Source organism: Diutina rugosa, assembly GCF_008704595.1.
Source record: "Diutina rugosa strain CBS 613 chromosome Unknown scaffold3_size541584, whole genome shotgun sequence".
NCBI classification, from domain to species: Eukaryota; Fungi; Ascomycota; class Pichiomycetes; order Serinales; family Debaryomycetaceae; genus Diutina; species Diutina rugosa.
Window position 1 is genome coordinate 512,872 of NW_022995077.1, and position 12,105 is coordinate 524,976.

A 12,105-nucleotide genomic window follows, 5' to 3' on the forward strand; every position below is an offset into this window, starting at 1 on the left:
TCATAGACCCTGTATAGATAGTAATGACATAATTGAAACCTAGTATTGAAGTAAGCAAAGAGTTTATGGCTCAAAGCATGAGATAATGTTATATCTACTGTGCCGTTAGGGTTGAGTTGATCCTGCATATAGTTGATCAACGCGATTATAAGCTCTCATCTCTCAGCACTAAAGAAAAAAAAATCCAATACACATCATCTACACAATTCACTGTAGAATGGTGGCTTCTTCGAAGATCCTTATACCGATTCGGTAGTATATTGATTCAAAGCGAAGCCTAAAGCAAAAACTATATTGTCGTGGACGTTGCCCTATTTCCAAAAGAGAAATGAGGGAATGGTGGAGTGGCTACTATGGCTTCTCCGTGGGAACCGAAGCGAGACATTTCATTTCCAATTAACCGAACGTAGTGTACTACTTGTAACTTCTCAAAACTAACTATTATCGTCACAAGCCTGTTTATGGCACGATGACGTGACTGCTGATAGTGCCACCGGTTAGCAGACCTGCACCTAGCTCTACATATCCCCGGATCGCTTTCCAGCCGTTCACTATTGCTCCCGCCACCAATGTTGCCCCGGGCGCCAATACCGTTGTTTCGGGTCCGTCCGACAACGCTACGCCTCAGGCCCATTCCATTGACTAATTCCCTTCGATTTTACTCGGCTGCCAAATCGGATAAGAACGATGTGGAGAAGCTTAAGCTGGAGACCAACCGCGGCGAAGAAGACAAGCTGGCCAAAGCTACCGGCGTCATTGACAAGACCCACCTGGAAGTGGTGCTCTACTACGACCACATCTACCCCTGGCTGATCCTGACGCTGCGGATTAAGCTGTATTTACAGCTTTTGGTGTTCCCCTTCCGCAACCGGTTTAGCGACGATAACCTCAAACAACGGATCAAAGACATCCTGGGACCTTTACCAGAGAATCTGCTTCGTGAGTTTATCCCCATGAAGCGTGATTGTGGCGCATTCGTCAAGTTTGAGGTGCCTCCTAACCAGCGCCCAGGAGAGTTTATTCTGGACGTCCAGCACCACGTCCAGCAGCACCTGGACGCCTACACGCGTTCGTTCGCTCACAAAGTGCTCAACTTATTGTGGAACCACTTCCCCAAGGTATATGCTGTCCAGGGTACGCCCTGGATCGAAGATCTTCATCGGTACCCCTCACGAGTGATTCTGATTAAGTTTGAGGGTGTCCCTTTGACCGAGGAAGAGATGTACGTGTTATTCCGTCGGTACGGCTCAATCGTCGATATAAAGCCCGACGCCAGTGATGCTAGAGTGATATTTGAGCTGGTACGCCTGGCGATATGTGCTAAGAATTGTATGACGGGGCTCGTGGTGGATAACGGGTCTCTGGTATTGCACATTCAATACGTTCCCGTGAAGAAATCCAACTATATCGTCGAATTTATCAATAACCACCAGCGGATCTCTATACCGATCATCATTGCCCTCTTAGCCGGGGCGGCGACGCTTTTGTTTGACCCCATCCGTAAATTCTTCATTGAAGCCAACATTACTCAGAAATACTCGCTTACTCGCTATCGTGATAACGCCGTGGTTAAAGCAATGATGATCCCTGTCGACAAGATCCGCCAGGCCATCGATACCCTGTATGACTTTATTGACGATACTATCAGTGGCTCGAGTAACAAGGACGAAAAGCTTGCTGGCGATGCCCCACTGCCTGACGATCTGACAATGATTTGGCTAGAGCGGTACGAAAAGGCTAAGGAGCTTAGACTATGGATCCATGAGAATGTGAATACGTTCATTATAGTCCAGGGTCCAAAGGGGCTGGGTAAAGAGCTGTTTGTGGTTGAAGATGCTCTTCATCCTGACGATACTATATCCAAGGATGTGCTTGTCCTCGACTGTGATGTATTATCTAAGACCAACGGCGACGCTGGCCTTCTTAAGCTGCTTGCCCATCAATTAGGTTACCGTCCCGTATTCACCTGGACTAACACCGTGTCTCAATTTATTGACTTGGGTGTACAAGGGATCACTGGTTCCAAGCTGGGTCTTTCTGAAACCAAAGAGAGTCAAGTGCGTCTGATGTTTAACCTTACTACTGCTGCTCTCCGCTCGATCGTTAACGACGACTACAAGGACTATGTTCTGGCTGTTAACCGCCACAACCACCGGGTCAAGCCGGGTGAAGACCACATCGATGTGGTTAAAGAAGATATCTACTTGCAACAGCACCCCGAGGTGAAGCCGATTGTTGTCATCGACAAGTTTGTCCGTAAGACTGACGACTCGGGTAACGACTTCATCTACTCGGAGATTGCTAAGTGGGCAGCGTCGTTGATCCAGGCCAACTTGGCTCACGTGATTTTCACCACTAACGACGTGCTGTCGTCGCAAGTGCTTGCGGAAGCGTTGCCGGATACCGTGTTTAAGACTACGACCTTGAATGATGCCCTGATCCCCGTGGCTAGGGCCTACCTTAAGTCGCAAGTACAAGCCGATGATGCCGAGCTCGATGCTTGTATCGCTCCATTGGGAGGGAGAATGCTTGATTTGCAAGCGTTTGTACGTCGTAATAACCTGGGAGAACTGCCGACGCGAGCTATCCACGAAATGATTAACCAGGCAGCCGAGCAGATCCTGACCTTTTTCCTTAACAAGACTGACCCTGATTGGAATGCGGCTCAAGTATGGGTAGTGGTGAAGGCTTTGGCTGATAATGATGAGGTCAACTATACTGATTTAGCGAGTGACCCTGTATTTTCGCTGGGCAATACCGTTCAGACATTGCTGGTGCTTGAACGCCATGATCTCATCAGTTTGGACCGCAACTTAGGGGTGTTATCCAAGGTCCGCATGGGGAGACCGTTGTTTAAGGCGGCGTGCAAGCAGTTGGTCGAGGACCCGCTGGTGTACAAGATATACGAGACCGATTACCTCAAACGACTCATCAAGATCGAAACCGACAAGATGAAGACGTTTGAAGATGAGTTGGCAAAGATCTTTGATACTGACGCTGATAGACGGAAAACGTGGTTGCTGGATAAGATCAATTCGGGAGCAGCCACCGTCTCTCAATTGGAGACCGACGTGAAGAATGTTGGCGTTCCTAAACAGAATGATAAGTCGTTCTGGAGCCTTAAAAAATAGCCTTGTATAGCAATAGCAAATATGATTACGAATAAGTTCAGTCTTGAGTATGTAGTTTCTGTTGTCCTACCACATTTCTTGTGTAAACTTGTATTTTGTAGCATTACTTGTCGTACGACATTTTATCTGAGGCTGGGTCCCTTAATAAATCCGTTAACCTTTAAAATGTGAATCCACATGAGTTTAAAGCTCACACAGTAATATCGATCCTTTAAAATCCAATTAAAGAGGAATTTGAATTGAATATAACTCCAGGTCATGAGTTTCAGAGTATGTTCTCGATAAATGTGACCTCACTAAGACCACCATTACTCCCGCCACTCTACCCCTCTATCGAATGTCAAGTGAAATCAACAGATTCGATGTTATTCAATCGTTATTAACAACCAATACTTACGGTAAATCCTCTCAGTACCAATATCCCTCTTCCGTTACCCTCACCAGATCGAGACCTCACTCGCGCGTTCTGGCCACACCACCACTGACCACCCCCCTCAATCCGACCCCATGAATGACGACGACCTCACCGCGTCGCATTGGGACGACGTGTTGGCGCCAAGCCAGGTAGGCCTTGGTAGCCGCTTCGACGATGTCCTCAACCACGACCCCTGGTCCGATTCGCCGCGGCCTAAGGCCTATGGCGAGCCCGACCTGGATGAGGACGATAACGAGGATAACAACGATAACGACCAATCAGAACACGACCAGGCTGAACCACAATCTCCAGTGGCTCCCCAGGTACTGAACCCTGCCACGGCGCCGGTGTCTGAGGCCCGGGAACACCAGCACGACCTCGTGTCGCAATTGACAGCTGGCGTGGACGATGACGACATTATCACCCCTCAACAACACCCTCGCAAAGTGGTACTGACTCTGGACCCATTATTCCACGATAAGGGGCTGCCAATCCAGCTCAATTTGCCCACCCCGCTGGATCTGGGGCTTCCAATTAAACCGGTTAATTTCCGGGCGTTGAAGCCTCGGAAGTACCTGCGGAAAGTGATTAAAGAGCTTGACTCATCCGTCGTTGGCCCTTTAGAGGCGAAAAGCTCACCGAAAAAGGCCCAGCGGTCCAGTCTGTCGACATATGACCAGTTAGTGCTGGAAGTGAACTCACCCTTATTTGATCGCGAGAACGCTGCCCCTGTCACTAATAAGATGGCCCAGCTTAACGTTAACCTGGATGTTGATGACACTACCCAACCACATACCCAACAGCAGCAGCAGCAGGAAGAGGCTGGTAATCCTTCTACTGAGCAAGAGCGCAAACCTTCGGTTAATCCGTTCACCGTGTCTGTGGGTGACCCGATGAAAGTGGGCGAGCTCACCAAGGCCCACGTTGTTTACAATGTGAAAACCAAGTATAAGGGAAACCCTCCTGCCACTTACCAAGTCACGAGACGTTATCGTGACTTCCGCTGGCTCTACAACCAGCTTCAAACCAATCACCCAGGGCTTATCATTCCTCCCCCGCCGCTGAAACAAATGTTTATTGGTCGTTTCAACGAGAACTTCATCGAGGATCGCCGGCTTCTGTTGGAAAAGATGTTACTGAAGATATTAGACCGAGAAGTGCTTCGCGACGATGCTGATGTCAAGGCCTTTCTCACCCAGCCTGATTTGGAAATCAAGGGCGAAGAAGCCGATGGCGAGGTGGATGAAGCCGAGGCAGGGGCGCTGCTGTTCATGGGCTTCTTCTCACTGGGCGCTAAGGTGGAGGAAACGGATCCGTGGTTTACTAAGCAGAGAAGCTACATTGATGAAGTTGAGTCCAATCTTAAACAATTTTACCGTGCGCTCGAGCTTATTGGCAATCAGAGGTTCGAGTTGGTGGGTCTCTACGATGAAATTGCCGCTAGTGCTGACGAACTCGCTCAACTTGAGATGTCTAAGGCTACCACCGAAGTTCTCGCTGCATTCTCCGAAGTGCAAATCAAACTCAAGCAAAACTTGGATCGCACTTCGATGCAAGACCAGCTTACACTTGGGTTCACCATCGACGAATACCTTCGCCTTGTCGGACTGATTAAACATGTGCTTGACGTTCGGACGAAGATCGCCACCCAACTACACACTTATCTGCAAGACTATGAGAAGAAACAGCTACAGTTGGACAAGCAGAAGCGACGCCTGGCGGTGCTGGATCTGTTACAATTTGAAGTGAATAAGTTGAAGGAGAAGGCCGACACCTACGCCAAGCGGTTTGACGATATCTCGGCGACGATCAAGCTGGAGATGGAGCGCTTTGACCTTGAGAGAGTGGACGATTTCCGCAATGCGGTGGAAATCTTCATTGAAAGCTCAATTGAGAGCCAGAAGGAGGCCATTGAGATCTACGAAACATTCTACGAGCGCCAGGGCTTAGGCGACGCTAAAACCAAAGCTGAGCTCAAACAGGAAGCGAAACAGAGACATGCCTCGGCCTCAGAAGCTGAAGACGGTGCTGATGCTAACACTAGCACTAACGGCACCAAAGCTGCTGACGACACTAATTGAAGGTTATATCCGTCCAATGGCTTCACTGATAATCCTATTGAATAGGAACCCATAACGAATAAATGTATATGAAAGAAAAATTCCCTAACCTCCTCTTTAGCAATGTGTCGCACTGATCCAAGGTTGTGGCGAGTTTATGGTGCGACCTAAAGTTCCCAAGTGTCTAAGCTGTCGCCGACTCCGAATAAAGGTACGTCCAGCTTTCTGATGATTTTGGGAATGTATACCTAACGTCCAGTGTGACCTCAAGCTCCCCTGTGAGTACTGTGCCTCCCGCAACCGCGAGTGTGTCTACCCTAATGCGCCGCTGAGCACAAAGGTGCCCCTGGTGGAACTAGACCTAAGCGATGGCTCTAGCTATGACCAGGACCAGTATCCTGTTTTTGATGACGAGTTTCCGATACCCGAAGGTGGAGAATTGACTGATGTGGAGGAATTCATGGATCTAGGAGCGGACTATGACGACGATATAATTGAGTTCGTTAGGGATGAGTCGACCGACTCTGAGGCTAGCTCATTGACTGAGTTGCCTCTACCAACTCCCGAAATGATCAATGTGTACCGCCTTTACTCAGTGCTACCGGTGAAGGTGAATATGACACCGTTGGAGATGTGGGTGCTCCACTTCTTGCTCGAGTCGAGTTTGGAGTACTACGTTGCCAGCAGAGACACGAGGCAAATGCAGATGTGGGATAACATACGTGAGACGTTGTTTGGCAACCTGAAGTTGATGCAGCTGAGCTTGTATGCTTATCTGGGGATGCTTATGCTTGTGAATTACAACTCGCGATACCTCTTGGGAGAGCTGCCCGTCGACGATGGCCTGGAGTTATCGGTGGCTAAAGTGTACAACTTCTCGATGAATCTGTACAGCTTTCTCTTGAAGGATTTGACTAGGCAAATGGAGCCGCTTCTTGCCAATACCATTACCCGAGTAGAGGCTGAGGTGCTCGTTGTCTCCATATCATTTTTGTTTTCAATCATCGGGAGCAATCCTGTGGGCACTTGTCCGTTAGTTGACTTCAACAGGGGTGGTAATGATTTCATCTCATTTTGCATTGGCTTCCGTCAAACTGGTATTGCGACATACTCTCTAATACGCGACCTGCTATTAGTGGAAGTTGTGTCTGTGAAAACGCCACCGCTGATGGATACACCGCTTCTCCCATTCTTTGCTCGGATTCTACGATACATTGACGACCATGAAAGTGATGGCCAAATTGATGAAGACGACTTAGAGGTGATTAAGACCACCATCAGATTGCTCAATCAACACGTGCATCGCACCACGGTGCACCGAACCCCCGTGGCATTCTTCCAAACCTTCACGTATACCTCGGAAACCTTTTGGAATTTGGTGTACAATCAAGTGCCGATCGCCCTCAGCTGGCTCAATGCATTATCGGCGTTTGCGCTCATGTTCAAATTTTGTTTCATTCGAGACAACAACATCTGGGTCGAATACATGGACTGGTGTCACCTGTGGATCCAACACAAGTACCCTTGGGATGAGCCATTGTATCGACTCGTGGTTGAACAGGGGTTCTACGTCCGCGATTTCCTGTTCTTCCTCACTTTTGATCCTGTAAATACAACTTAGTTAGAGGTACTTTGGTACACAAATACAGCATGCGATTTCCATGTCACATTTTGTGGTTAATCGAAATAATCAAGTTTCTAGTGTATTGGACGTTGTGGCACATACAACTTTGCATCATAGAGTGATTCAAAAGTTCATAGTACGAATATGTTTCGTGCATCGAGCAATTAAAGACTCTTTCCACTTACAAGCGTTGAAACTCCCAACTGGTTAAATGCGATTATCTTGATCCCCTATAACTTTCAATTGAAGATAATAAACTATCATTGGTTTACAAATGCACATAATCTTTTAATAAGGTGGTTAGTTGTTGGATTTGTTTGGCATTTTCTATCGTGTGCTACGTTATGTGCCCCCGCCGGTGATTTCTCACCACCGATGCGGCGATGGCTCCGACCAGTGGATCTTCAGTGGGGCGCTCCCTTGGCTCCCGCCAGCCCCATCCGGTACCATAGCCCTCCCGTGCCCCTCACTGGCGCCAAGCTTCTTGCCTACAACTTCAATGTCCAGCCCTACGCGTGGAGCCGGGCCATCGAGGGGCTCCCCGCTCATGACGTCGCCAAGCTAAACCAGCCCGACCCCCGGCTATTTCAAGAGCAAATGAGGATTTATAGAGCGTACGAGATCGTCGAGCACCAGCGCCGCCACGGGAACCACCTCAACCCCTACGTGGGGCTGGGGCTCCACCCGTGGGAGATCGTCAAGGATAAGCTCCGCAAGCAAGTGGTGGGCAAGTTTAGGGACTTGGACGAGTTTGAGATGGACATCTACGACGAGATCATCGTGTTTGCCACCACAGGAAAGCCTTTAGGCATCGTGGCGGAGGTTGTAGCGCCGCCCCCTAAAATGCCGGCGTGGGTCAAGCAGTGGCGCGACACAGGATACGTGGTCCGCTCACGCTTCACCAAGACCAACTTCGCCCTGTTCTATGCCCAGTGGGTCGCCCATAACTCCAGCAGCGCTCGTCCATTGGTCAGTGCCGCCAGCGCGTGGCGGGCCATGCCCCAGAGCGAGAGGGAACAGGTGCCGCTGCCCACGCGCCAGCTGAGGGCGTATAAGGAGATGTTGCTTGAGATCCGACTTGCGTTGGTGATGGACTTCATCTGCTACGGGTGGTTGTACCCGAGCCACGACTGGCTTTCTCACTATCGCGCCATGGGGCCGGGGTGGACGTACATGCACCGGCTGTATACCGATGTCGACTACCGCGTGTTTACCGCTAAGGTCTAGTTTCAGTATTGATGTGAAACACAGGTGAGACACGCCACCAGGTGAGACACTGAGGTGAGACACTGAGATCAAATGACCACGTCCTCATGGCATTCAGTGGACTTTCGCGCTGTTGACCGGTGCGGAAGCGCAGCCAGGCCGGCGCCGAAAAAAACCGCGGCGTAGCGGGTGGTGGCTCAGCAACCGCCCCGTCGTTGTGAAAGCAAGTGCCGGGTATTAGAGAAGCAAAAGAGGCAAAAACAAGTAGTGAGACAAAACTTTAAATGCATACAGATATACGTACTGGTGGTGAGGTAATTCGGGCAGGGCGACGACCGTTTAGGAGGCGAGACCGTAGACTTACCCTCACAGGCGCGACACGCCACCCCTTAAAGAAACAAAGAAATTTCTCTAAGGAAGGTTTATAGGTTGGCTTTGCTTGGTAAGGGGACAGGGCCTTTTTTTGTGTTGATTAGTGGTGGTGTTAGAACCAAACAGGTGTTGATTATGGGGAGGCAAGGGGGTTAATGATTCAACGGCGCATGAAGGCTGGTGACGTAGGCTCGTCGACAGCGAACGCCCGAAAAAAAAAAAAAAACAGCCACCCAATATGGGGTTCTAGGCTGGAGTTTGCACTTGAGCCCATGGTGGTCGCATGCATATGGCATTACTGCATAGGGCACTGTCGTGGCCAAGATTACATCAAGCAGCATGCAGCAACAACATCTCACTAGCCACATTGGTCAAGGCGGCGTGGAAATAGGAGACCCCCACGCCAGCAATGGCCGCGGGTGCACGCGTGCCGTTGGCATTCCAACGGTAAAATTAATTTTGGCGTTCTTATCTTTATCGGTCGTGTAGCCACCGCCGAAAACGGCGAGCGCCTCAGACACCTGAGGTGAGAAGGGTGAGGGGCGAAAAAATAAATCATCGGTATTGATGCATAATTTGCCACTTGCTACGCCACTACCGCCTAACCTGCAATTGACCTCAGTCGCGGCCGCCAACCGCGACTACAGCCCTCTGAACCAGCCAAACCCACCCCTGTTTCGCTACCCCGGTCCGATCCCTGAAGGATGGCCGCCATCATTCGCGGGCTAACCGAGAGTGCTGGGGTCGTTAAAGTCTGAGACTTGAGGGGCGAAAGTCATTTGCCATTGCTATTCCTGCATTTAGGCAAAAGATTAGTTTTTATAAATTTTCTTCGCCACATCCGACGTGGCTTTCCTATCCCAACCTCTGACATCCCACTGGCCTGAAACATCCACCCCTTAGTTTCAGCTTGCCCATACTTCTTCATGGCCAGCCACACCCTGAGTAGGGGGCCTGTCCCCACTACCTCGCCCCGGCCCGCCACGACGCCCACCCCGATGAAGCCGACGGCGCTAACCGCCGTCGACGACGACGCCATCGAGGAGGACGGTGAGCTCGAGGACGACGACGAGCTGATGGCGCTGCTGGACCTGTCGACGCCGACGCAGTCGTCTAATAACGTCAGTGGCGATGACTCGGTCACTGTCGGAAACGGTGTCGGGACTACTTCCGACACTGCCGACATAAGCGCCGACGGCGTCGCCAACGGCGCCGCGACTACTAATGGCGCCGCGACCGCTAACGGCCACGCCCACGGCGTCGCCAACGGCGCCGCCACTACCAACGGCCACGCCAGCGACGCCGCCACGCTAAACTCCCCGAGCAAAGTGCCGCTACATCTCCCGCTATTAGTGCGCCGCACCTTCATCCACCCGCAGTGCTATTACGACCACCCGGACCTCCAAGTGGAGCCCGTCAAACTTAAGTTCAGCGACGACCCCGCCGTACTCACCGAGAACTGGACGCCGGCGGAGGTCGCGGCGCTGCGGCGCATCGTGCGCTTCCACTTCACCCCCCACGAAGTCAACGTCGGCGGCGGCCACCCGATGATGGAGTACCACGTCGGCTTCGAGGCGATCTCCCCTAACGACTACGACCACGTGCTGCCGATCGTTCTGTGCATCTGGTGGCAGGAAATGAACTTGCACATCGTCACCTCGGTGGACATTATTGTCCTTCTCGAACACATGGTGCGCCAGCAGTTTTCTATTGAAGAAAAGAACCGCATCCGGCGCAACCTCCAGCTGTTGAAGCCGTACACGGTGGCGCGCACCAACCACCGCTTCCTCCCCTTCTTCAACTTGATTATGGAGATGGAGGACCCGCGCCCTCGTAATATCGAAAAAGATATTAAAGTGTTCCGATGGGCCGATCTCGGGCTTGCGCTTGAGAAAGTGCTCTTTAAGTATACCTGGAACGTGCCCCGGTTCCAGTTCTACCTTGTCCGCAAGGAGAACCAGTTCGGCCAGCTCCCGGCGCCGCCGCCGCCCAAGCACCAGCCCGACGAGTTTGTCAGCGCCGATAGAGTGCGCCGGATGCGCCGCCAGTGGAGCAAAGGCGGTGGCAGCGGCGGCGCCCACCACTTGCACACTAAGCCCACAAACGCCGAGTTGGCGCTGGCAGCGGCGCTCGCCAGTGGTGTCGGTGTCGGCGCCGGCGCCGCCCTGTCCACGCCCGGCAACTCGTCGAGCTACGACGACGACAACCTGGGCAAGAAACTGGGCGAAACCACGGTGCTGAACCTGACGCTGCTGGACGAAGACATGACCAACGGCGTCGGCTCGTTGCTGCTGTTGCTGCTGCTGGGCGGGTACCTGAACTCGGTATTCTCCGGGCTGCTGTCGCTGGCGGATTCGGAGGCGACGCTGGCGCTGGACGGGCTGGTGATGGCGCTGCGCAAGTCGCCGGACAAGAGCGCCCCCGCCGCCAGCAACGGCGCCGCCAGCGCCGACAGCGCCCAGCCGTTGCAGACGCGTTACCCGCTCCACTACTACCAGTTCCCCGCGGGGCTGCAGTTGCGCTACGACAGCAAGGCGCCGGTAGTGCCGCTGCCTGAAGTGCCATCGTCAGCCGTTGTCGGTGGCGGCGGCGCCACCGTGCTCCCGGTACCGCCGCTCGCCAAAGGCGCCACCACCTTGCCGCCCATCGCCACCATCCACCCGGGGATAGCGCTGCCGCCGACGGTGCTCTTGCCGCCCCTCCGCGACACCGCGCGCGTCGCCTACCCGCCGCCGCCGGCGCTCCCGTCGCTTTCGTCCGTCATCCCGGCGTCGCCAAAAGTGCCCGGGATATCGCCCCCCCACCTGCATCAGCTGCCGAGAAGCCGTTAGCCTTCCAAAGCTTTTCTTCCGTGCATATTTGACTTAATTTCTCATGACGTTTACGACCAATATAGCAAATCATCACAAAGCCATTTTTAATCCGTTAGGCGCAATATCAACTGTAAGCCACCTAACGTCATAGCACAACAGGGTAATAACATCAGTGCAGCAACAACTTTCGTAGTTCACCGACGTAGTGCGTTTCGTAAATTAGTTGTACCCAACACCTTCAAATTAATCAGTATCCGTAACATCAGCACCAGTAGGACTTCTGACTTTAGCAACACCAGTACATTCAAATAAGGCATCAGTAATATCAACACATTTCAATCATTGATCAGTGGCTCACCAATCAAAGCTCCAACGATGTATTGGCTTCAACCACTAATGAAGATCAAGGAGGAGTTTTGGAATTTGCAACCCTGAATCCCTTATGGAATACTCTGTTCGAGATCCCTTTGGCCTAGTAATCTCT

General features: G+C 51.8%; 5 protein-coding genes across 5 annotated transcripts; all 5 read left to right on the forward strand. All coding sequences in view use genetic code 12, as the record gives it.

Annotated features, from left to right (window-relative positions):
- Positions 1 to 569: 569 nt before the first annotated feature.
- On the forward strand, positions 570 to 3,131 carry DIURU_000881 (uncharacterized protein; the record flags this gene model as incomplete). The annotated part of the gene is made up of 1 exon (XM_034159178.1): positions 570 to 3,131. One exon carries the CDS (start codon positions 570 to 572, stop codon positions 3,129 to 3,131), a length of 2,562 nt encoding a protein of 853 aa, XP_034014548.1.
- A 507-nt stretch (positions 3,132 to 3,638) lies between these two features.
- Positions 3,639 to 5,627, forward strand: DIURU_000882 (sorting nexin 1; the record flags this gene model as incomplete). The annotated part of the gene is made up of 1 exon (XM_034159179.1): positions 3,639 to 5,627. The coding sequence occupies one exon, from the start codon at positions 3,639 to 3,641 to the stop codon at positions 5,625 to 5,627; it is 1,989 nt and encodes a 662-aa protein (XP_034014549.1).
- Positions 5,628 to 5,729: 102 nt separating this feature from the next.
- On the forward strand, positions 5,730 to 7,227 carry DIURU_000883 (uncharacterized protein; the record flags this gene model as incomplete). Its single annotated transcript, XM_034159180.1, has 2 exons — positions 5,730 to 5,759; positions 5,866 to 7,227. The coding sequence occupies 2 exons, from the start codon at positions 5,730 to 5,732 to the stop codon at positions 7,225 to 7,227; spliced, it is 1,392 nt and encodes a 463-aa protein (XP_034014550.1).
- Positions 7,228 to 7,605: 378 nt separating this feature from the next.
- On the forward strand, positions 7,606 to 8,457 carry DIURU_000884 (uncharacterized protein; the record flags this gene model as incomplete). Its single annotated transcript, XM_034159181.1, has 1 exon — positions 7,606 to 8,457. The coding sequence occupies one exon, from the start codon at positions 7,606 to 7,608 to the stop codon at positions 8,455 to 8,457; it is 852 nt and encodes a 283-aa protein (XP_034014551.1).
- A 1,277-nt stretch (positions 8,458 to 9,734) lies between these two features.
- On the forward strand, positions 9,735 to 11,639 carry DIURU_000885 (uncharacterized protein; the record flags this gene model as incomplete). The annotated part of the gene is made up of 1 exon (XM_034159182.1): positions 9,735 to 11,639. The coding sequence occupies one exon, from the start codon at positions 9,735 to 9,737 to the stop codon at positions 11,637 to 11,639; it is 1,905 nt and encodes a 634-aa protein (XP_034014552.1).
- Between the last annotated feature and the right edge of the window lie 466 nt (positions 11,640 to 12,105).